General features: G+C 45.7%; 1 protein-coding gene across 2 annotated transcripts in view; it reads right to left on the bottom strand.

Annotated features, from left to right (window-relative positions):
* Positions 1-25,976, bottom strand: part of gpc4 (glypican 4) — a 38,218-nt gene extending 12,242 nt beyond the window's left edge. The window contains exons 1-2 of one of the 2 annotated variants that reach the window (XM_035409939.1): positions 25,186-25,976; positions 2,605-2,763 (exon numbers count right to left, since the gene is read on the bottom strand). In XM_035409939.1, coding sequence (XP_035265830.1) covers positions 2,605-2,763; positions 25,186-25,342 — 316 coding nt within the window. In that variant the 5' untranslated portion in view covers positions 25,343-25,976. Of the gene's footprint in view, positions 1-2,604; positions 2,764-4,228; positions 4,268-25,185 lie in introns of those variants that run through there. The other variant, XM_035409940.1, reaches the window with a different exon arrangement.
* Between the last annotated feature and the right edge of the window lie 732 nt (positions 25,977-26,708).

Genomic DNA, 26,708 nt, shown 5'->3' with positions numbered 1-26,708 from the left:
TTGCCAAGACGTGTTGAACGGAGCATCAAAATGACTCATGAGCCATAAAACAACCATTAGAATATAGTGGGTTCTCTGGCCCCACCCAATGACAGGGGAGCCTCTCACGCTTTGATATGAATCTAGTCCATTATAACTACTCTTGGGGGCGGCAGCCAGAGCCCAGAATGGCCACAATGATGAGGGGCAAACCAAATTCTGAGAGTAATTGATAAGATCAGGACCACCAATATAGCAATTAACCATCCATCACAGGATAATTCAGCTGGACAGGGTCTCAGGGACCCCCAACCCTGGAATCCTGCTTCATCATTAAAGTTTTCTTCCTGTATGATGTGGGGCAGGCGATTTGTCTGGAGATGCGTTTGGTGTTCTGCCTTTTGTTTGGTCATGAACAAACATCCTGCTCCTTCATGTGGTTATGGGTTAAAAGGAATAAATGACATTTGTGTGAAAAGGGGGGGGGGGGGGCGGTTGCGCGCTCAAATAGTCTGATTGATTGGTTTGGACTGATGAAGCCACTGCAAGGGCAAGCGCAAGAAGTTAGGGATCTCGTTGAATATAGTGGACGTGAAGAGTAGAAAGAGCAAAAGAACCAAATGTGTATTCTTCCGTCCGTCTCTTTTTCTACCCTCTCTCTTTTTGCATCTGTCCATCTTCAGTCTGTCCCCCTGAGCACTTTCTCCGTCTGTCCATTTCAATTCCAGCCGAAAGAGCAGCGTCACCATACCGCCACGTTTCAGTAAGCGCCGCGGAGAACTTGCTGCCAAAACCCGCCGTCGCAGAGGGAAACCGCCGTGGGTCCTGCCCCCGTCCCGCACTTCCTGTCTCGCACTTCCTGTCCCTCGCTTCCTGTCCCAATCTCAGGCAGTAATTGCTCCCTATTTGTGCCAATTAAACTTCCGTTTTCTTTTACCACAGGGATTCCACCCCCGCTGGTGTGTGTGTGTGTCTGTGTGTGTGTGTGACGAGAAAGGGGGGAGGGGGGGGGGGGCCTAATCCTTCCACAAACCCCTGGCGCTACATTGCCAGACAAGTCCACATCGAGGGGTCACTGCGACTCTGTGGAAGTCGGGAGGGTGGGGTGGAGCCAGAGGCCGGGGAGGAAACTATTTCTGGCCCCTCAAATTAAATCGGCCTTGACTCCAACCTCCGGGCCTGCGGTGACAGTGTGTGAGTGCATGCGCGAATGCTTTTCTGTGTGTGTTCACACTGCGTACAAGGACTGTGTTACAGCAGCTTCCCACAGTGAGTTTATAAAGTTACGCATGTCTGGCCAACAAACTTAATCTGCGAAAGCTCTGTGAGTGAGTGAGAGAGAAAGAGAGAATTAGTGAGTAAGGCAGTGAGAGAGAACGAGTGAATGAGTGAGTGAGTGAGTGGAAAAAAGACGAGACTGTGAAGGATGTTTGGTTGCCTTTACTGTATGATATTGAAAAAGAATTGTGTTATATAAAGAAAGATGGAGGAATGTGTTCATAAGGTTATAACTGGTTATGTGATACATGCAGGAATGTGCAGCAAGTACAAGCAACAGAACACAGGAGTGAGAGACAGCGGAGACCCACTGAGGGAAGGATGCAGATAGAACAAAAAAACCTCAGCAGATGACAAGTGAAGAGATGGAGAAGAGTGATGATAGAGACCTGCAGGGAGGAAGGGCACAAAAGGGAGGAGAGGAGAAGAGAAGAGAGGAGAGGAAAGGAGGGGCACTGGCAGCCACCAAATTCCAACACGTCACATTCTTTCTCACATCTGGCTGCAATACACAGGTTCACACCCTATTTTTCTCCTTCACACACACACACACACACACACCAGGGAGTCAGGCACCTTGAATTGTTATAAAAACATGGCAAGGACGGAGCTCTCCAGCCAGGCAAATGAAAGCGGAGTTGGATTTTGAATCTTTGAGGGAGGGACAGAGCTATGTAAGAACACTGAGGTCACAGGTTTTACTGAAGTTCCACAAACCCCTCCACACATGAAAGCCCAGTGTGGCAGCAGCCAGTATGACAATCACACTGAGGGGTGGGGCAGGGGGGGGGTTGGTAAATCAGTGTGAAAGGGGTGTTCTTCTCCCGAGAGTTGGGGTAAGGAGCCTGGTGACTCAGCGCTATTGTCAGTTTCCACAGAACCACCCACCCAGGAAATCTGATATCTCTCTCCCTGTCTCGCACTTAAAAATACATCCCCGTACACACAGAGCACCACCCCATACACACACACACACACACACACACACAGACACACACACACACACACACACACAGAAAGAGACACACACACACACACACACACACACAGAGAGAGAGACACACACGCACAAGTGTTTATGTGTACATGCGCACTTGTGTGTCTGTGTGCAAACTGCGAGCGCACGTGTAACCCAACCAAATCAGGCAGTGCCTTGGGACAGCTGAGTCTGTGTGTGTGTGTGAGTGTGTGCGTGTGTGTGAGTATGTGCGTGTGTGTGAGTATGTGCTTGTGTGGGAGTGTGTGTGTGTGTGAGTGTACGTGCGAGTGAGAGTGTGTGCATGTGTGTGTGTGCGCGCGCGTCAGTGCGTGTGTGTCAGTGCATACGTGCGGTTGTGCGTGACTCACGGTCGAAGTGGCGGTGCCTCTGGGTGAAGGTGCTCTGCAGGCTGGAGCTCAGCTGGTTGACAGGGGCCTTCAGGTCAGAGCGGCTCTGCTGGCTGAGCTTCTCCTCCATCTCCACCGTGCAGCAGCTGAACCCCTGAGGACACACCTTCAGGTGTGCACCTGCACGGGAGGCACACAGGTGGACATTCTGTCACTGTGGGGTTCTCTTTCTTTTGTGTTTAAAGTTCTCGTCAAGCTCTGCGTACTGTAATCATCTTTTAACTCAACAAGTGGGTTCAAAATCATTAACCATAATGCTGTGCTTATAACTGGGAAAAATTGATTAGTGTGTGTTGTTCTTCAGTTACATTTTCATGGATATACCCAAGGATATTCTGCATAAACAAATTGTTAGTGCTGTGCCATTTTATTATATTATTATATACATGCAAAGCTCTCATTGAGCTCTATGTACTGGAACTGTCTCAAAATTCTCAGAACAACCTAGTAAGTTTGCTTCAATTTTTTTTATTTCAGTTGCATCAAGAAATAGTAATTAGTATTCATAGTTTAAAAAAAAACAGGTAATAACAGTAGATATTCATTACAAATAACAGGGGTCAGAGATCACTGCCGTCTCCCAGACACTGGCTTGTAGCTACACGTGTTGTTAATTTGTACAACAGGTTACCTCTCCCAGGAGTATCAGCGTTTCAGGCCGGGACAGGAAGTGTCGGTATGCCACTCTTATTTTGGGAGAGAACTGACCGCCATTTTCTTTACGTTCGCACACACCGCTCCCTCTCACTCCCCAACTTCACGGGTTCTCGCCGCACATACCAAGACCTGAAGCTCGTCAGACTGCAGCGACGGTGCAAAACAGACCGGGGCCCGTCTAACCATCGGTCCCAACCAGAACCGCTCAAAGTGTTCAGATCGCCCGTCGCTGAACGCAGCGAAACGGAGGGAAAACAGGAGGTTCGACGCAGACCTGCGGCTGCAATAAAGTTTCGCTTTTCTTCCCCCCTTTTAATGCGGCGGATGGAATTTTAAGAGAACACAGGGGCTCTTTCACCCACCCTGCCCCAGCGGCCCGTTCCATTTCTCCTGCCAGCACAGATCCTCTGCGCTGACCAGACGGCAAACTCTGTATACTTCACATTGCCAACACTCTGGAACAGGTCAGCGAAGACCTTCTCCCAAGATCAGATGTCAAACTATGCGCTTCACGCTGTCGCCGTACACAAGCTGATCAGCAAACAAGACATCAAATCTAAAAACCTCATGTTGAAAGTTACGCAACCTGCTTCTTCTCCACTTTATCACCGCACCCAACCCTCCAGTGCTGGAACCACAGATCTTTAATGAGTGACACAGACACAGAAATTCCAGAACCAAGCCAGAAAGGATATGTGGAGTGCATAGCCAAATCGTCTTTAGTAGTGGTCTTTTCTGCAGTATTCCAGATTGCAGAGCCGCAGCTGCGTGTTCAATTTCAATGCACTCCTAACTCATCTGAGGTAAAATCAGTTGTAATCCCATTCAGCTTCTTGTTCTGAAGGTTATTCAGTGGCTAGTTCTGATTTAAGCTGAATCCACTGACTCCCCAGAGTACTAGCGCATCAACAGCACAATAGTAACGTACCTCACCAGCCCTGTGCTAATGATGTACACGAGAGAAGTGACACCATCACCGGGCTGTTTTCTAACTCCTGTACGGCAGTTGTGTTTGGAACTTCTCATTGCTCCTCATCACATCACCTCCTGGTTACCACAGCAAATCCTAGAACCAGGAAGGAGTGTGGCCTTCTCACACGTACACGCACGCATGCACGCACACACACGCACACACACACACACACGCACAAGCGTCTGCCTATGAACAGAGACAGAGGTATGAATTCACACAGACAGCCACAGGCACACATGTAAACACTGGCACATCTCTTTCAGGCAACCAGTGAGTCCGTTAGGCTCCCTGACCATTTGCTTCTTGTCAGGTTCTTGTACAATCACTCCCCCCCCCACCCCCCGCCAGCAACTCCACTCCCCCTTCCTTCTAGAAGGGAAAGATAAAAGGAAACAAAGGACTTTATCTGAGGTCCCACTCGTCCCTCTTTACTCTGGCCCCCATCCCACCATCACACCCTCTGGCCCTTCAGGATCACGTCCAAATCAGCCATCATGGGTGGGACCGAGTCCTACCCCATGCGAAATGCCAAACCACAAACAAGTTAGGAAAAAAACATCTGAATGCCATTCACTGATCACAACAGTGCCCGACACTAGTGACCAGCAAAACAGGAAGTGTGTTTAAGCTAAACCCACCAAGTACCCAACAAGCCACAGTTGGGTTCAAGAGCCCATACTCTAACTACACTGAGTGCGGAGAGAGAGTAGTCTGGGGTTTGTGCCTTTTTCGGTATGGTTCCCCAAGTTACACAAACTTTATAAAGTCGGTCTTTAATGAGAATGTAAACATCTCAGTTTTGGCGACCGGCGTAACCACCACCCTCGCGCCAAAATCAGTCCAGTTCTGGCAAGCGTCCAAACTCTCTGCACTGACATTCTCCAACTTTCCACAAAAGCCAGCAGAAATACTCCAATTACATAAAAAAACAGCACTGGGTTTTTCAGAAACGCGTATCTGAATCGCCTGATTGTGCCCCTCTCGTTTGCTTCAGTAAACAAGACTGAGCCACATTACACATACAGTAGCTCAGCTATTCACTACCCCTGGTCAGACTACCCCACCACAGAACTGAGGCAACAGGGACATGAAACAGCCCATTCATTCTTTCTCTGTACAGATGACCTCAACCAAGGGGTTCAGACACAGAGCCCATATGTCAAGAGTCAAAGGTCAAGGGTCAGCAAATTAGCTCCCTGCCCTCCTGTTACTCAGATTATTAACTTCCTTCTAAAGAGCGCTGCTCTAATTTTCCCTTCCCATCCCATTTAATTGCACTGTGGGCTGATGGTAAATTCCAAAGAATGACATAGGAATCTATAAAGTTTCTTTACTTCATTACAAGTATTTATTTTAAATACTGACAAATTAAATCCGGCAATTAAGAAACCATGTACGACAGTGAAATAATAAATAAATAAATAATGAGAATCCAGACACATATGACAGCTGTCAAGATGTCTCATCTCCACACTTCCTGTCTGGGTAGTAACCGCCTTCCTGTTTAAATTGTTCACAAAATAAGTCACTTCCTCCCTCTCCCTCCCACAGCACCTAATTTTTGACACAGAATGGGGTGAGAGAAGGAGGGGGGATATCCCAGATTAGACCCCCCCCCCCCCCCCCCCCCCCCCCCCCAGACAGACCTCACAGCCTCGCCTCCCCCTGCAGGCTGAACCAGCAGGGTCATAGGTTAACAGCCACTCCTCTGAGAAAGGTTGCGACCTCTCGACTCCCTGCGCATTGTCCAACAGATCTACCACCCACACACACACTGACACAGACGCGCACACACACTGACACAGACCCACACACACACTGACACAGACGCGCACACACACTGACACAGACCCACACACACACTGACACAGATGCGCACACACACTGACACAGACCCACACACACACTGACACAGATGCGCACACACACTGACACAGACCCACACACACACTGACACAGACCCACACACACACTGACACAGACGCACACACACACTGACACAGATGCGCACACACATTTCGCACAAGCAGCCAAGACTATTCCTCTGAGTCGGGACTAATAAATTCCCACAGGCCCAATGTTTCTGCCCTCTCATCTCATTTTACTTCAAGCCACCCTTCCTGCCCCCCCCCTCCCCACGCCCCCCTCCTCCCCTGGCAAGAAATGTTCTCCACACAGCCATCATTGATTCAACCAGCACATGGAACAAGTGGATGTTACAGGCTTGACATACCCTGATATACATCTACCCTATTATCTGAATGGATATCAAAAAAATAGAATCAAAACTAGTGCTGATCAGCCTTGCAACAGGGGAGCCAGAGTGAAGGTTTTCACTGCTACTCCCCAAATAATTGACGAAATAAAGCAGTTTGAAATTAACAAAGTTAACTCGCCTCACTTAACATCTTGAGCCTGAACAGCGGTTGTTGATTTTAAAGTGAAAACAAAAAAATGGCCGATCCTTCGGTTGTCCGGGGCAAGAGTGGACGCCCAGAGCTACAACCCCCCTTCCACTGTGCTGGTTGGGTCAGCTCACTGAACGATAAACCTCACGCGTTCACAATGCGCGCCATTTCAATGCTTAACACCCCCAACTCACTTTAATCAAAGTGCATCCTGTCTGGCCAGTAACCATTACACATGTATTAAGCATCACGCGCTGGATATTTTCACATACGCTAGGCTACACTGTACTACGGGAATACGTCAGAGAAAATGCATTTGCGCACAAAGTGGGTTTTTTTGATAACCACTGTAAATAAGCCTCCTGTCAAAGGGCCTTATTGTTACTCATAAACATCCCCTGTGAGACAAACTCAAGGAGGATCTGACAGTGATGAGTGCATCACACCTGGAACGCCAGGCCCAGTTAATGACTGGCTTTGAACTGCAGTGAACCCCTGATTTATCTTGAGCTATCCCGATGAATTCCACACTCCTCAGATCTCCTCCTCTCTCTCACACCCAGCCAGCAATCTGTCACCCATCACCCAGAACGGATCCCTTTATAAGGATTACGTCTTCCGCAACTATCCGTCTCTTTCATCTGCAGCTTTTCTTCTGCAGCAAGGCCTCTCGCACACACACACGAGCAACACAAGCATTACGTTACACTGCATTCACTCAGCAGACGCTCTTACCCAGAGCGACTCACAAAAAGTGCGAACGCGCACAATGCCCGAGAACACAATCCCCGTCGCTCCTGGTGACGCCGCGCCTCACCGTGGCGCTGAAACCGAAACGGAGAGCTTTCTGTTCCAGCGCAGGTGTTCGGTATCACAAAGGCCGCCGAAGCCCCCTCAGCGATCCCATTCAGCGCACCTGATAACACGCGCCGCCGCCCTCTCACACGCAGTCGCACCGAGTCACGCGTTCACACGGGCTACCCATCAGCTCCGCACGCCTACGCAAACACACGCGCTCACTCAGACGTGCTCACATATCCAACCCCCCACCCCTCCCAGCACCATCCCCACCAAGCAAGTCCTCACATACCCAACCCAACCCCACCAAGTCCTCACATACACTCACACTCATTTCCCACTTCAGTGCACCTTCTAATACGTAATTACTCTGGTGGGACAGATGAGCGCCATTTGTTGGAAAACAAATCGCCCCCCACCCCCCTCATCAAGCCATTCAGCGTGTCAAGTACTACAGTATGGGTCCTTTAAAAACACACTATTCTATAACATTTCCTTTTCTCAACATCTTCAACGCTAAAAACAGAGAACCGGCTCAGTACCGGCTTGCACATGCTGCCAAGCCTTTCATGTGAACAGAATGAAGGAGAACACGAAGCACGATAAAACAAAAAACATTACAGTCGGTAAATGAGCACATATTTCACTTCTAAATCACAGTAATCAATCCCCCCTCCAGTCATCTCCTAGCGCTTCCCAGTTTGAGTCTCATGTCACAGCTTGTTGGCATGTACCGCTTCTCTCAAACACCCCCCCCCCCCTTCCCCCTCCCTCACTCCCCCCCCCCCCACAGCCCGAGGCACAGCGTGTGTAGCCAAGGGTGGTGGCACTTCATTTGCAGTCTCCAGGATGCAGCCGCTGACTTACTTTCACTTGCGCAGAGTGTGGCAGCCCAAACGCCGGGTGCGCACACACACACCCCGCTCCCTACACACCGCCACGCATGACAACTGGATTAACAGCCGCACTGGAGGGGAGTCCAGGTGACGAAGGCTTTAACCTGACGCATCGTGTGCTCGTACTGACAACTTCACAATAAAACTGGACTTTGCACTTCTAAATAAATCTTGTATTTATTTTTGAAGTTGAGCAAAGAATTTTTTTGCCAACATTTTTTTACAAAATACTTACTATGGAGAGACCGTACATGAATTTTGTTCGATGACCATAATAATCTTTTGATAGAATGTATCATGGAATGATGGCACTTTATTATAAATGCTCATTCACCTCCCACTGCAATATATTTCTGAGAGAGGATTGGGCTTCTTTAAGACATAGCAGATTGACTCACTGTTACTTTTTTTATCTGCAAAGCTATTTCCTAGAAAATTCCCCTCTTATGTTGGCACTCCAAGTTTGGAATTTTTAGTGCTTTGAACTACATTCAAACAAGCGGTTTTTTAAAAACACCACGCCCTTAGTCCTGGAGTGTGTAACAGAAAAAAAATTTGATTTAGATGTCTTGGCTCCGCTTGAGTGATTTCAAAAGCACGATCTGCAAAATAATAACACAGGAGAGCGCCTGTTTTAAAATCACAATAATTATCAGAAATAACCTGCATTTTACCTGACTGCTGTACCTGTTGCTGCAGCTAGTGCACTGCTGTCTCTTGCCCAAGATACAATTTATTTATAGTTTTTTTAAAAGAGAGAGAGAGAGACAGAGAGAGAGACAGAGAGAGAGAGAGAGAGAGAGACAGAGAGACATTTACTATCACTAGGTTTTACCTCATGAAGTAAAGTGTAAGAAAATGTGAATGGAAATGATAAGAGTCACAGAAGCCTGGGCCAGCATTAACACATAGACAAGCCCAGGGCCCTGGCACCAAAACTACAGCTGGAAGGAAGGCGGTTCATTCACACACAGCTCAAAGTCAGCCAAGACAACCTGCATGTTGAAGGAAAGCCCAAAGCATTTGAACGTGGCAGATCTCAACTTTCTCACCACACCTGTGAGAATTTTGAGACTGAGATTTTTCTAATATGAGCGTGCTTCGTCTCACACCGACTTCAAAGAGTAAAAGGGGGCTGTACTCCACTTTTAAAAAACGCCGCCGCGCAGAGTTATTCCTGTGAGCAGAAAGGCCTGCCCCAGCTGACCAGAGCCAGGCCGGTCAATCAGGAAACAGCTGGGCTTCCATTTCAAGCTGCAAACAAACACAGAGCTAAACATTTCGTTCCCATTGTGAGCGCAACACCGCAAAATAGAAATTGTTAAATATTGTCTTCTGTTACCGGAAACCGCGATGAGACCATGATGACGGTACATATGGAGATAATCAACTAGCATACTCCTCCTTTTCTCTCTCTAAGCCACAACCCCCCCGCCACCAACAAACACTACTTTCTTAAAATTCAATCCCTGGTATCTTCATGGCATGACAAGTTCACAAAGCTGCCAAAAGAAGCTAATGCTTTTCAGATTTTCTGATCTTTACGCTTCAAACTGAGTTTGGATATTGCAAAGGATTTCCAAAACAAGAAGGGGTGCATAACGCGCCTCACAGCACGTAAACCGCCAAAAAAGTCCCTCTGCTGTCCCCCAATACAGCCAAGTCACACACCTGCCCCTCTCTCCCGAAACACAGGTCCATGACACCCAGTCATCACTGTCAAAACAGCTAAATTTTCACTAAATAATAATCTGAGTCTCTTCTATCTGTCTCTGTCTCTCAAACAGGAGAGCACAAATCTAGTTTGCATGTTTCCTTTCCTGCAGTTTAGGGTTTCACACGCAGATAGCACCCATCTGTAAAACGCACCCGCTCTATTCATGTGGCTGGAAATGCTTAGTTCAGTAATAGAAAAAAACACAATATCTTAAAGTAAGAGCAACATCAAGAACTATATTCCTTGCAGCTTTGCTATTTTGGGATGCAGGACACATTCCCAATTTCCAGTTGCCCGAATACATCAACATACCTGTTTATATAAACCATCAACTGTTTGCCTAATTTGCCTAGTTACCATGACTACAGTTACATGTTCTCAAACAGGCACAGGACATAGCACATCCTTCAGTCAGTTTAACACAAAGGGGGTCAATAGGAGAATGTGTGTGCATTTGCATGCAAAATTCATTCAACGCTCAAAACGATCTGGGTGAGCTTGTGCTGAACGTCACACATAAGCGGGTCTATAATGTTTGACTTTCTGAGATTCTGTGAACAGCAAATGCTATTGGGGGCAGTGCCTGGATCCAATGAATTGTAAATAAATAAGCAAATACATTTTCATGAAAAAAACCCTTTGGGAAAGAAAGAACAGAAAAGTTTATCTTCAATTGATTTTCTTCAAATTTTTTAAAAATGAAAACAAGTGAACGGATATCTCTTACTTGTCAGGTGCAGTATGTTGTGTTAGCAAGGGGGATGGAGATGCATACAAATAATTTAAAACGAACATCTCCATCAACACCTCCAGCGCATCCCCATTGACTCGGCAGAGTGTCAAGGAGGAAGCGCGTTAATGAGCAAGGATATCCCGTACCAGAGAGGAGAAACCTTTTTGGCAGAGACAGTGCCATTCGAACCCGAGAACATCTCGTTCGGCACCGACAGCCCCTTCCTCTTGCCTCCACCACCTCCTCACCTCCGCTTCCTTTCTCTCTCGCCCAGGTGCTTCACAGCTTGACCGTTCGCAGGGATGCTACCATGCCTCAGCACCCAGTGGACACCTCGCCACAGTGCTGCAGCTAAATTTACGGAGGCAACAGTTTTATTTGGATTTATACAGGGGCTACGAGTCATTGCCATTCATGCTTTTCTTCAGGATAGACGCTTTGATCTCTTTACTGCTGTTTGTTTTAAACAAACCTCTGCTGATTTCAGATCAAGCCCTGGTAACCGCACAGTACGGCATCTTTAGATGACCTGAAGGCTTAACATTGAACTTACCGTTTCCCACACTGTCGAAGCTGAAACAATCCAGTTTGAGGCATCTTATGGGTTTCCATTATTAGGTGTGTCCAATGGTAATAATAAATGGTAATGATACTTTGATAATGGCCATTCTGTTCTGTAACATAGCTGCAGGAAACTCCTGTTATGAACGAGAACCTCCTGAAGTTCAGAAGCAGAAAAGATTAAAAGAAAGCAGGAGCTGAGCATCTGGCAGGCCTACAGAATCTGTCATAACAGCACCTTACCTTACTGGCACAAAGTACACGCCAAAACAGTAAATCTCCAAGAGATTACCTGCCAAATCTTACGTCTACTACTACTGCGTCTTGTACATACACACTAGTGCCTGATATCACTTTTTTTTTTAAAACTCACACAGCTGTTACTCAGCAATAAATCTATAGCTAACTCCCCCTGCTATCTCCAGGTGTTAACAACGACTAATACGTGCATAGCAACTAGCGCTACAGTCACCTGGAAGTACGCTCCCAGCCCTTATAAACTAGCCAACTGTTATTGTGCGACATTCAATTCCACAGTTGACAGTGGACAGCTATCCCTCCTTTTCAGTGTTTATTCCCCTGCCTTCCATCACGAGCACCATCGGCCTGGTGTTACCCCCAAAAAGCCGACGCTCATTGAGGCAACCTCACCACACAGAGTTACGTGACAGCCAGGTTCACCCCCGGCTCTGCACGTTGCCAGATACAATCAGAATGCAGTAAACATGGGCTGACTATGGCAATGGAGGAGTAAACAGCCCAGAATGCAAAAGAAACTTGGACATAAACACAATAACAAGGCTGGAAAATGACACTGACAAAGCCACAGAAAAAGAACCACAAAGAAAAAGTAATTCGCTGTTATATGCGAGGGACTTTTTTAATAGTTTTTTTCTTAAATAAACATTTAACCTTTACACATGAATGCAGTTTAAGAGAGCAGGAGCTTCCAATTTGGGAAAAATAGACATTTTGCAGTTGTATAGCCAGCCACAAGACCTTGGAATGCGTTTTTACGCAAAATAAGGTTTCCTTAAATAAATCGGGGATTAAAATCACTCCCAAACACAGCTGTCCAAACACTCAACTGCCAAGGTTTGCTTTTCAGATGGCATTATGCTGATGCAAAAAAAAACAGAGGAGACATAAATATACATAGTCAGCCATAGTGAACTTTGTCTGAAATAATTTTGGTTGCTGCTTTGCTTCGCAATCCTAGCGCCCTCACTCACAAGGCTCAGAGTCATTAGTGCCCTCAGCCAATCAATGCTTTCAATAGGCTGACAGGCGCACGGCCAATATCCAGCCTGGCAAGAGCATAGCGACAGTATCTTTCACCAATCAGCTTGCTTTCCAGCCTAAACACGTTTTAGTACATGTAAAGTAACATTTCCTCACAGCAGGGGAACTAACTGACAGTTGTTGGAGTACAGAAGGGAAGGGGAAGTGGGGGACTGGGGGACTGGGGGTACAGCAACATACCCAATTCAACAAGCTGCTCTGCGTCTGATCAAAAATTCCCCCAAAATTGGTTGGGTTCCCCCCCCCCCCCACCGAAGCTGCACATATGGGCCAATGTGCAAACCACTCACAATCAAGCAAGAGACCCCCCCCCCCCCCTTCACCCGTATACCCCCTAACTAATGCACTATCCCAGTGCAATTTCAGCCAGGGTATTTGTAGCTCAAAATACTCCATCTGAGAACATTCCAAAATGCTGTCATCCATGAAGATTTACCCATAATCCCCCAAGGGAGATTCCACAACAACTCACCAAGGCCTCTCCTTCCACCTTAACTCCCTTGCCCTCGGACCGTCTGTCTTTCCACATAACTCGCCTCCAACATACACCACTTTCCACAATAACTCCTATCAGTCTCTGAATGGTTTTAACTTGTTCCCAGTCGTCTCTTTTTAAATACAGACAAACAGACTACACAGACAATACTGCGACACGTGTCAAATTAGAGTAGCGAGAAAACCACGGAGCTAAACTTACATGAAAGGGTCATAGATTGATCCAATTAGATGTCAGCAGAACCACTTATCAGATGCGCTGCAATGACTACAGTTTTTATGTTGGCTGAATCAGAATTACAAGTGGAAAAACACGTAACAGTACACCTATTAAAACACGGCAAAAAAGTAGCCCACTAAAACAATACACACAGTGCATTATGTGAACACCAAAATGCTCAGGTGGAAACAATTAACCGCTCCATAATACGCCACACCCCCCTTCTCTCTCAGGAAAGAGGGAAGACCGAGGAGCAGGGAACAGCAGGAGAGAGAAAGAAGCAGTCTCTAATTACAATGACCATGCTGGTAGGTAAGCACACACACGACATGCTGGAATGCACTGTTTATTTACCCGTGCGGAAACAGAGGACAGGGAGAGGGGGAGGGAGAAAGGGAGAGAGAGGGAGGAAGAGAGATGCAGCAAAGGAAAAAGACCGGCAGGGGAGAAGGAAGGTGAGAGCGGAAGAGGGAGAGAGAGAGAGAGATCGAGTTTTTTTTTTTAAACACGATCGCACACAAAAACCTGCGCTCAGCGGGACTCGAGAGCGCTCCTTACATCAGCATGTACGGTCAGCCGCAGAGTAGGACTATGAGAAAATGCGCAGATTAGCACCAGACCTGGGCTGCACACATCAGGAAACACGTTAACCCTTTATATCCTTTATATGCTGGAAGTATTTGAAAATGTTCCAGCAGATACATAATTTTAAAAATAATAATGAAAAAAAAACTTGTTACAAACCAAAATGCACAATCAGATCATTCTCCATAATTTTTCATTGGAGAAGTAGTACGACAGGAGCTTTACTGGTGCCTAAATGGTTAAAGTGTTTCAGATAAATGACTGACACACACACAGCGACACACAGTGATACACACACTGACACGCAGAGTGACACACACAGTGACACACACACAGCGACACAGTGACACACACAGTGACATGCACAGAGACACACACACAGTGACACACACGCACACACACAGCGACACACACACGCGCACACACAGCGACACACAGACACACGCACAGTGACACACACACACACAGACACACACAGTGACATGCATACTGACACACAGAGTGGCAGTTTAAGTGGCTGACACAGGAGGAGTCGCAGGGAACAGTGCGAACAGCTGAGAGAAATGGCAGGAGGGCAGCGGGAGGGTAAGATGATCACACACAGCTTCAAAACCGTCGAGCCAGCCCAACCCCCCAGAAAAACACAGCATCCTCCAATGAATGCTCTTTATTCTACCCATTCTACTGCATTATCTTTATCTACCATCTTTACTGTCTTTACCTTCATTCTACCTGCTTTATTTCATCTCGGCCATTTATTGCCCTGTGTGAGCCCACCAGGAGGGGGAAAAAAACAACATTTCCTCTGTGCTTCGCACCACATCCTGAAGTAAAGCTTTTATTTGCCGTTTACAGAAGTTAAACTTTATGAGCCGTGTCACATATCCTCCCCCCAAAACAACAAAATCTTGTTTTAATTTCTTATCTTCTTTTTGTAAGTTAAGCGAACGGGTCCAGCTACCCAGCAGACCGCGCCAGTCTCCAGCACGGCTTTCCTTTTCTGTTTTTGTTTGTTGCCGTCCCCCGTCTCCCCAGCTCCAGCGTTATCTCACTGATTCGCAGATGGGGGGGAAAAAATGAAAAATAGGCAAGCAAAGTTTCTGCAGACAAGTTAGAGCACAGCACGATTATCACCAGGGAGAAGAAGAGAAAACAAACCAGAGCACAAAAAGACCATCCCAAGGCCTGCTCGCATGTCCCTCCCTCTCCTTCCACGCATTTCAAACCATTTCTGACTCATGGCAACCAAATGAAAACAGACTTAAAAGGAGTCTTTAAGCTGAAAAACATGCACTTTTAACATGCAACGCTACCAAAGTGCTCTAACCTTCAGCATCTATGACAGCGACAGACTACGCGCTCTTTAAAAAAAAAATTTTTTGAACGAGGGAAAAAACCTGACAAATTTCCGCAAAATAAAAGCTGCCTGTGGCTGGTTTTTGAAAAAGACCCTGGAAGAGATTCATTTACAGAAAAGGAGAGAGCTAGGTGAAATGAAGTGTGGAAAAAGACAGATTGCTGACCGTCAGCAGTGGAATGGTGAAAGAGGTGAGCTGACAAGCCAGCACAGGTTCCCCACAAATTTGCGCAAAGATGCTTCTCCGTGTCTTCAGTTTTGCTTTTTCAAGTGAAGAAAGAAAGACCGGACACAAGTACATAGAAACACAAGGTCCCTTTACACAATCTGAACCTGTGCATTCTACACCAGCTATACCATCATAATAATAAAGAAAAAATAATAAAGAAAACTCTAAATAACAGTCCGAAAGAGTGAAGACAGGCATGTAATGGTGTTCATACTCTCGGTTTTCACATACGGAAGACCCAGGCTCAGAGAAAGGAATCCAACCCAAACTGACAGGAGTCCCTGAGTTTGGTGGCCAACTTCCATTCTCACACTACAAAAGAGTTAGCGAGTATACGGCAACAACAAAGCAAAACCGCACTTTCTCCTTGCTATTACTGCATTAAAAAACGGTATCATCAGCAAATGGCTGTAATCTCTCCCCTCGTGCCTTTTATAAACAGACTAAACACACGCAAAGCTTGATTTCACCCATAACAAATACACTTTGAACACCTGCAAAGGATGAGAGTAGATTTATAGCAGAACAAGTCACTGTTTTCCCCTGCAGGCGTGGGAACTGATGAGCAATGTCAATGTTTCAGAGGGGAAGAATGAGGACGGGGCACACAACAGAAACCTATAGGCAGTATGAGGTCAGACACAAGATCAGGTTTCGTAGTCCTCAAAGCTACAACAGGACCACAATGACTAATACCTGCTGGTGTTATGTAAGAGGAGATCAGTCAGAGAGGTGAGAGAAAAAGCGCTTTCAATCAACTGAGAACGTAAAGAAGGAAAAAATGAACATACTCTTCTGCTAGTTTAAAATGGCTGCCATGACAAAAAAATGTATAGTGCAACCTATCAAAAAATTAATAAACCAAAAAGCCAAGTGAATTAAAAGTTCTTAAAAGCACTACTTTGCCGAATAAACCATCAAAACCACATTTGTTCTACTAACATTAGTTCTTGACAATGCTGCACTTGAATAGGTTTTCATTCTTCAAAAGGCAGTTTTTTTTTTCTAAAATATTTTAATAAACAACACTTGTCTTACCAAGTACAAGTGGGATAAATGCAGGCCTATACATTTTGCCTTAATTTTCGCTACATTTGATCGTACGGTAATAAAATTCAGTAAAGTACTCTGAGAATCCTGTGCCTATCAACATCAATACTACCCCCATACCCCCACAGGGAGAACAGTGTGCTGTGCTTTTTTCTTTCATAAAACTGAGAATCTGTTTTTTATCCAAGTCCAATGGGCAGCATATGTTTAAACAGGATGTTTAAAATACATAACAGGAAAATGGAACAGGTAATTAGGTTGCCAATTAAGACGAGGAAAAGAGAAAAACTGAACTAAGCTGATGTCAGGGGGAGGCCTTAATGTGGACCATGGGAGTAATTAGCAGGGATTAGGGCTCGTCTGGCCCAGACTCAGAGCAAGGAATCCAGCCCAAACTCACAGGCGAGTCCCTGGCTTTTGACGGCCAGCTTCCATTCCCTCACTACAAAAGAGTTTATAGGTATACGGCAACAACAAAGCAAAAAAAACACACTTTCTCCTTGATATTACTGCACCAATTAACATGGTTAATCTGCATTACTCACGGATCAAAGGTGGTCCTAAAGGGGCCCTGGAACTCATTAAAGGGGGGGGGGCGGTGTGGAAGAAACGACCGGCTCAGTTCAGGAGTATGGACCCCACCCTTTTTTGGATTTTAACTGGGGGGAGGGAGGGGGGGTCATGGGGGAACCTAACCATAGCTCTGCTCAGCTGCCTGACTGACAGCAGAAATGAAGACCCGAGCACCCAGTGACATACACCATCTCAGATAACACTGGAACAATAACCAACGCCCAAGTGCTGTGGCTTCACAAAGGGGAGTCGGTAGGAGAAAGTAGCCCGACATGGGTGACTGGGAGGGGGGCAAGGGGAGAAGGGGGTGCGGGGGGGGAAGGGGGGGGGGACGTATCCATAACAGTAGCAAACTGAGGACCCTTTAATAATACTTAGCGACGAAAACAGCCAAGCGTTAAAACATGCTGGCAGGGCTTCACACAGAATGGGCCTGCTAACACCGGCTGTCTGTTTTACTATTAAAATCATCTGGAACGCTTCCCACACCCTACAGTCTCCAGAGGGAGGGAGGGAGGGCGAGAGGTGGACAGGGAAGCGAAAGAAGGGAGTAAACGAGGGAAGCAAAGGGAGTAGAGAACCCAATTAGGCAGTACAAAGGGAAGAGAGGGGAGAAACGAGCCAGGGGAGGGGAAGGAGGTGAAAAAGAACAGGCAGGAGTCAATGGGAGGCGGCAAGGTCTCGTTCGTTCAGCAGGGCCGATGCTCAGGAAGCATCTCAGAATAGAATCGCTGATCTGGGGTCATTTCCTTTAAGCACATAACGAATAAGGTTAGGACATCGACGTACGAAAAACTGATCCTAGATCAGTACTACTACCCTGAGATTATTGAACCTGATGAAGCAATAACGGAGTGAAACGTGTCGTTCGCTCCATAGATTTTATCTTCATGATGTGGTTGAGTAATGAAGCGTCTACCTGTGTCCTGCTGGAGTGTGTCAGACTCTTACATTTTTCATTCTGATCCCTCCTGCACTGGCTTGCACCCAGGAGAATAGCACAGCTGTGCGCTGGGTACTATCTACAGCTGACCACTCTATGAATACAGGCTCAGTCAGTCTAAATGATGAAGGATCAGGCCAGATCCTGACACAGGTTCGGTTTAACCTTGTCACACACAGAGGATGATGTCAGGACATGGACACAGGGAAACCGACTGTTGATCAGCACTCTGATCTGCTTTGTGAACACAAGCCTGGTCGGGCGGTTATGATGGAGGAAACTTGAGCAGGAGTGCAACCAATCACGCGCAGTCTGGCCCCATGCCCTCCAACGGCTCCACCCCTAGTGAGCTCTCTCCCTCTGCATCACCCACTCTCGCTCGCCCAATACAAACTCTCACTGTTACTCTTCTCCCTGACACTCAACCCCCTACCCAAAATCTCTTTCACTCACAACTTCAGTCAATCAGTCAAAAGGCATTCCTCTCTCTTTCTCTCTCCTCTGCTTGTCTCAATCTCTTCTTTCTCTATCCATCCTTCCCTCCTTCCCGTTTGTTCTGCCCCTCTTCCTCATTCGCTCCCTCTGTCCTCCCTCGCTTCTTTTATTGTTCCCCTGTGTGTGGGTCTTGGTGGTCTGCTGTGGAATGTTGTGGGGAGGGGAGGGGAACCCCATTATTTCCTCCCAGTACCTCCAACCCCCACGTATCTAATGCTCATGGGGGGTGGGAGAGTAGCACAGGTCACCAACTGATGCAAGACACAACACCACATACATTTCAGTATCACAAGACAAATATAAACAGGATAAAAAATCAGGATCAAAGTAAAGCACGCACACACGCACGCATGCACACACGCACACACACCACACGCATGCACACACACACACTGCAGACACCACCTTCACACATGCACACACGCACACACACCACACGCATGCACACACACACTGCAGACACCACCTTCAGCCTGTTTGACAGGGCAGGGTGGGCAGGCAGGACATGTTGAAAAGCTGCTGAACGCGGGACACAGTGCAGTACAGCACCCCCCACCACTCCAGGGTTAACCAGGATGGTGCTCCGAAGGGCGAAGATCCAAACACTGATCCTGGCCAGATCAAGTGTGAGAAGCAGCAGCTGTTCCAAGCACGTGTGTGTTCCCAACCCCACCCCCACCCCAGCACAGCCTGGCCACCCCACTGCTACAGGAAACTGATAAGGACTCCACTCCTGCTACCAGGCACACGCTCCGCTCACCAGCTGCCCATGAGGTCACCGGTGAACAGGACGAACAGCACCCGTTCCCCAAAAAAAGTCTGATGTGCTCCGCTCCTGTAACGCTGGAACACCGAGGCCACATCAGACTCAGACAGTGTGCGCTTCAGCTCTCACTTCAATAATCACGTAACACCAAACAGCTTGAGTTAGATATACCGTTTGTCAACACGCTTGTACCCCCAGACATTTTATTTACCCACCGTGCACGGGTGGCATTCTGATGCTAGCCACCTACTTATGGTGGAGGGTTCGACATTTAGCCTACAGTGATTATTCCAGAATATTTGCCTTACAGTAAAATATGCGTGTGTCAGAAATGAGGTCGTTTTCAATATGTACATTTAGACAGCTTGGAATATTTAAAAGTAAACGGCACTCAGCTCATCACTTTGTAACTGTAATTCTCTATCACATATCTGGTTTTTTTTTTTTTTGCTATCCTCACCAAAATGAATTGCCACAGAATGACCAATGTGACATGGGCAGATCTATAAATGACATCATAGTCCCAGGGAGGGAAAACTTTTGGCTTAAATGTGTGAATTTGCATGGTATGGGGAAAACAATCACGAGCATAAAACCTTAAAAATTCCCTTAATGTGAATGCGCTGTTCCGACCATTTAGACACAGTGTCTCCTCAAATATTCAGCAGTTTAACCAAAGGAAGCTAAGTGGATACATACACTTGGCACAGGTCACTACGTTTGGTATGGATGACATGATTTCCTTTGCGCCCCTTTTCTAAATAGCCCCCCCCACACACACACACACACACACACACACACACACAAGCACATTTCCGTTCTCTAATTTCCTTTCCCACACTCATTGATTTTGGATGCCTAAGGATAACCGTTGCCCCCCACTCAAATTCAGCGATGGAAATGGGCCGAAACACCCTTACGGGAATGAGCCAGGCAACCAGAAACACGCGCTGGCTCAAACTGCCGAGTGTTCGATCCCATTTTCTTCCCTGCTCACAAGTTATACCAACACTGCCTTAGAGCAAAAGCAGGGCTCTGACTACTGAGACGCCAGGTATAGAAGCGGCCAGCCAGCCAGATTCAGCCATCTTCTGTTTATTGAGGTTTCCCCAGCTGTTAGTCATTATCATGTGACACACAACACACCCAGAAACTGCACTCACAATCAATAGGCTAAATATTTATCTTAACTTTTGGATGCTGCTGGTATTGTTACATACTGCACATCTCTTGTAACAATTCATTTTGGACATATGAAAATATGAATGAAAAGCAGTCCCTGTATACATTCACATTTACTGCTTAGCTTTAAATAGTTTTGTTTAAAGGGAAGGGAAAGGGAAACCCAACTGACAATGAGCTGTAATAAAACCCCATGTTCAGCATTTCAGTCTTTCAGTAATTAAAAGTAATGTAATTAAAAGCTATGTCCAGCTATGCCATTCAAGTTTAGGCCACCTTGCTAAAAAAAAATAAGACAAAACAGTACAAATGTGAGTTTAAAAAAAAAAAAAAAAAACTTCATAAAAATACTTTTTAAATAATTTCTGAATATTTATTTTTTTATACTGTTGTCTATCTCAGGCCTCAATATGTTCTACCTCTAGACAGCCAGTGAGTGAGTACCACACAAAGAGTCAATAACTGCAATGCCAGATAGGAAACTCCAGCCTACCACCCACTATACCCACACGGCCAGTTGGCAAACTCTCACCTAACACCCTCCATTATCTGCACAGCCAGTTAGCAAACTAGCTTAATAACCACTATATACCTCCACAGCTGGACAGCAATCTCTTGGCTAACACCCTCTGTATCTGCACAGCCAGTTGGCAAACTAGCTTAATAGCCAGTATATATCTGTACAGCCAGTTGGCAAACTCCACCCTAACACCCAGGGTATCTGCACAGTCAGATAGCAAACCAGCCTAAGGGCCACGATATCTGCGCAGTCAGTAAACAAACTGTAGCCTATCATCCCCTATCTCTGCCCAGCAAATTAGCAAGCCATCCAACTTCATCAGATACCTGGAGCTCTTGGCAAGAGCTCCACCGTCACTGAAAGACATCTCCACCACCATCAAGGTACCAGAAACCTCTGGTGCAAATCTTTTTTCCTCTCCTGTTTATAAGTACTGTGGAAACAGAATATAATATTTGCTGCAATGCAAACACTGGAATGACCCCCTCAATCATTTTGGAAAGCGCAAGTTATTGCAAGGTTTTTGAATCCGCTCTCTTTTAGACGTCTCTGTGTTTACATGTTTGCTTTTGCTTTAACGTATAAAAAGGAACAACCCCGAGACACAAAGCAAACAAAAACAACCCTCACCAGACTGTTGCATAATCATTTTATTTGTTGGTAATTTTAGCTTTTAAAAACACTGAGAATGCCTGAGGGTGAACCTGATTTTCTCCTAGTTATCAAGGACTCCACACGCGCACCCCCAGCTCCCCTGCCCTTTATCTAATCGCCGAAACGTCGCTGCGATAACAGAACCGCTCCACGGTTACTGAACCCTAGAAGAGAGGGCGCAGGCCTATGGCTGAGATGTGGGCACAAGCCACACTTTGCTCAGCTCTGGAAGAGCCCACTGAAGAATCAAATGAGCTGAGATCAGACCACGTTCCGAGTTTCAGTGTTTTTTTTATGATTACAACGCGTTTAATTAACAGGATGACCCTCAGGTGGGAGGGGGGATGGGGGAGGGGTGAGGGGCGGAGGGCAGGTGGCTCCCTTCCAGCCTTTGATCTTCGCCGAAAGGCCATACCTGAGGCGTGACGTAAAGCCAAACTGACGGGGTAAACCAAAGCAGATTTAACGGGAGGCGGAGGGCGAACGCGGCGCAGTGTCCTGAATGAGCAGCTGTTGACATGACCGATACCAACCTGGGCCACGGCTGAACCCTTCTCACAGGGCCCTGCTCGAGCCAGGCCTGCCGCCCGGCCACAGCACAGCAAGCCTGACACACGCTCACAACCGGTGCTGTTCCTCTTGGAAGAGGCCAGGGCCTCGTCTAAGGCCTCAAACTCTAGGCTGGTTACGTTTTGGTTTGCAGAGTGGCACTCTCATCTATGGCATCTACTGGTAGCAGCTATGACATTTTTGGTAAGTCTGAACAGAATTTTTTGCAGGGGGAAGGGGGGATATGTGAAAAATCAAGGGTGTGGCCATTTTCATTACCAACCACCCAATCAAATTTTTATATTTGTAAAGTACCATTTACACACAGAATGCCATACCACTCTTCATAATGGATATTTTCAGGCTTTTAATTCAAGAACTTTTAATTACTCGGGTAGAGCATAGATCTGGATTACATGGGATAGGTTTTGAAGAGGAGGGTAAGATGAAGGCAACTATTATGTCTCGTTTAAAAATACTACAACGGTTACTGATGCCCATACCATCTGGACAAGTTTCTTCCATTAACTCATATTTCACTTTGTCACAAAAGATGAGTTTTGACAGCCAGGTGAGGTGTGGTTCTGATGACTATTCTCAGTCAAACACTCCCTGTGCAACAGAGTACTTGTCCATGTAGGACTCTCTGGAGTTTTTCATTTTGCTTTTGAAAAGTATCCCTCTGCGGTAGACCCAGTAGTTTTCCTGGGATGACTTACCACAATTTCTAAAACTTGCTCACTAAAATTAAGCCTTTCAGAGAAAGGCATGAAAGCACTCCACTAAAACCCCTCTGAAGTGGCTTGATAATCTCTTCATTTAAAACCAATTTGTCAAAATCTACAGTGTGCCGCCATCATTAAAACATACAGCTTCTGAACGGCCGGGTCAAGAATAATTATGGTTCACGTGACAACAATGTGCCAGGAGTACAAAACATGTTATACTGCAGGTCAGCTCGGGTGAAGTGGCCAAAGAAATTAACACAGCAGCAAATCTGAACACAGATAATGGGAAGCTGTCACTGTTTTAAATGGTCCACAGTGCATCATGGACACACAAAAACTCCCCTAGCTAATGAATCACAGCTAACAGTTAGGGCTTTGAAACGAATCTGTCACATGAAGCTCTTGACCTCCTCCAATTCATAAAAATACCTATACAAAGGGTGGCAGGGCAAGCACTCTTTCAACGGCCTCCATAAAACAAATAACAAATTTCTTATTAAACACATATCACTCGACAGAATTTTTTTTTCCTTTTGGTGATTGGTGCTGTACCGACAACTAAACTCGACAGCTCACAGAATTCAGGGGAAAGTAAACACGGGAAGACGGCACAGTGGGGTAAAAAGTAGGAGACGGGTCTATAGAAAGAAGCCCAGTCATGTGTGTATGCGATGTCAAGGCTGTGATTACATGACCCACTTCTTGCTCTGACTACAAACACGGGAGGGAGAAGAAGAAAAAAAAACATTAAAATTATATGTTCAATGACTACGAGCAGAGTAAAGACGGAGGATTTGGAATTTTACAAAGACAACAAATTGACGATATATTATGAGAGTCCGGATAAAATAGATCTTATACATGTTGTAAGTATTGCTTTATAGGCTATAAATTTACAGAGTCTAGAAACTCGAGTGCCGACCGCTTCGGTTAGGGGGAGGCGAGGGGTGGACAGAAGTATGCGAGGCACAGTAAAGAATTCCTTTAAACCTTCCCCTCACACACTCCTCCCTCTCTCTTCTCTCCCTTGACTGAACGACCCAAACTATTTAAAGATGGCCCAAAATGTTTGAATTCCTCTGCTACTTCAGGGGGGTATAAAACCATATAGAATATCGTCCTCGGGCTACATTTTCTCACCTTGCCAACAACAACAAAAAAGGGGGATGAGAAGGGACTCGTCCCCCAGACCTCCTTAAATCTTCCATACAATTTATATGACTGTTATGTCCTACAAAGAAGAGTAAGAAATTTCATACAATCCCGTTGGATACTCTCGTTGCATACATCACGGACACAGCCGTCACACATCCACATTCACACAGTATACTACATTATTGGGGACAAATTACAATAAAAAAGACGTTGCTTTTCTACAACTTCAGTTTCTTTAAACTTAAGCGAGGCCCAGTGGCTTATAGTATACTACAGTAGCCTACTGAATTTGTTTATTGCTTTAGTTCCTGTTGTTGTAAAACAACTACTATTGTTTCCTAATCCAATAAACTTCTAAAATAATGTTACGATGTGTTCAAACAAACCATGTGAAAGCAGCGCTCCCACCAGAGGGTCATTTCAATGCTTAAACAAGGTTTTCAAATTATTTTCTGGTGAACTACATAGGAATAATACGGGAAGCCTTAAATCGAGTTTAATGTAGACTATTAATATATAACATAGTTATGTAGAATTAACATACTACTTTAGTTTCAATAATAAACGACGAATTTAAAAACAAAGCCGCATATGGTGCTGTTCAAACTTCAACCAATGAAATAAATCAACAGGAGAAACTTTAGCAAGAACTGGAATATGTAGTGAAGAGTAGCTTCGCAAAAGCGCAGTAAGAAGAATGACAACTGATCGATATCCTCCCCCCAACCCCGCAGTAAGCATCGATAGCTAACTTTTAGCAGTAATCACTTCGCTATGCTGCAATGATTGTGCAGCATACACATATAGGGTCATTGATGATAGTCCACACAAATTTAAGAAACAAAACTGTTGTTACCTTTTTCACAATGAACGGTGCGATCTTAATCATTCAGAATACAAAAATTAAAGATAGCCATACGCAGAAAAACCTGAGAGAATATAGTCACTATAAAACATACACACAATATAAGAGTTGTTAAATCGTAGCCTACTCACCATTCACTCCTTGATTAGGAACATCATTGAGGTTGAAGCCTTTGGAACTGTATGCTAGTCGGACTTCATTACAACTTTTCGATTTTGGCTCAGCCTTTGCCAAGACAACAATCACGGCCAAAGTGCAAACGGTAGACACCAATGTGATCCACTTCATACTGATGCAATGCGTATTACAATCAAGATAAGTTCTAAAGTTAAATCTTCAAGGTCCCACGTTCGATTTCACCATAAAGCTGCGGTGCGCGAGCTTGTTCTGTTTTCCCTGGTTCTTCGCTATTCCTGTGCGCTTAAGTTAGCAACAAGTTGGTTGATTAGTTAGCAAGTCAGCTGAACTTTTAGTGCACGGTGCTTGGTCTCTTTGAACCTTTGCCGGTCTGTACAAATGACTAGGCTATAAACGATAATGAGTTCAAAAGAAAGAAAAAAATATATTGGTCACAAAACCTTTCCCTCTAGTTTTCGTTTCTGCGTTAATCGTAAAAGATGTTTTCGTTCGAGTTTCTCTGTAAAAACAAAAACAAAACAGAATACAAACTTCAGAACTCACTTAAAACTTTTCCCCCAGATTTAAAATCGCAAATGAGAACAATTCATTTCAGATAGGGTTCATGGGTAAAGTTGCATCCAAAGCGAGCTTGGTTCTGACTGAGACAGAAATGACGGCACAAGCTCAAATAAGATTCTTCAAAAAAGTTTTGTCTCTCTCTCTCTCTCTCTGCGGTTCGGACGGGACTCCGGGACTGTGAACGTCGTGTGCTGGAGTCCAGGGGCTGTACGCGCGGCGAGGTCTCGGCGGGCAGCCAGAATTACGCGATCAAGCAAGGAGATTTGGACAAAGAGCTGGTCTTGTGCAATACCTGGCGTGGAGTAGCATTTTGCCTGGAACCGGGGGTGGAACGGGTGTTTCGTGGTTGTTGAATGCAGCCTTTGTACAATAACAATATATTTTTACCAAAGCAGACAGGAGAATGTTAACATTTGGCATTATTATTACGGGCCCCAAACGTATTTTTATCCATTGATCCACGTGAAAGAATATTTGGGCTGTAATTCAGTTTTCACATTCATCACATTAATCTGAACTGGATTTTAAGAATGATCTATTCATTCATTTTCTAGATTAACAAATTTCAACTCAGTGGATTTTAGTCCACAAATTCCAGTTCGACCACACAAATACCATGGCAAACGCACAGTTGCATATAATTTTTTACGGTCTGGTATCATTTTTTTTTCTTTCCAAAAATAGGTGGAAACACTGCCATAAGCAGTCGACTTCACATGGGTCTTTGGTTTCTGCGATATGTGTAAATATAGCTGAACTGTGACCTTTGACCCATACGACTGATGAAGGTTATTGCGTGACCCCAGGGGTCACAGACCCTCTATTCCACATGACAGGGCATTTGCTGACCCTGCTCCAATTTACAGCAACAAGTGGTGCGTGCCGACGCACAGAGCGGTTCACGCAGCCAGAGTCCCCAGCAGAGTCACGAGGTGAAAAATACCTGAAAACAAGG

Source organism: Anguilla anguilla, chromosome 3 (assembly GCF_013347855.1).
Source record: "Anguilla anguilla isolate fAngAng1 chromosome 3, fAngAng1.pri, whole genome shotgun sequence".
Lineage (NCBI taxonomy): Eukaryota > Metazoa > Chordata > Actinopteri > Anguilliformes > Anguillidae > Anguilla > Anguilla anguilla.
The sequence above is the reverse complement of the archived record's forward strand: the minus strand, read 5'-3'. Positions and strand labels throughout refer to the sequence as shown.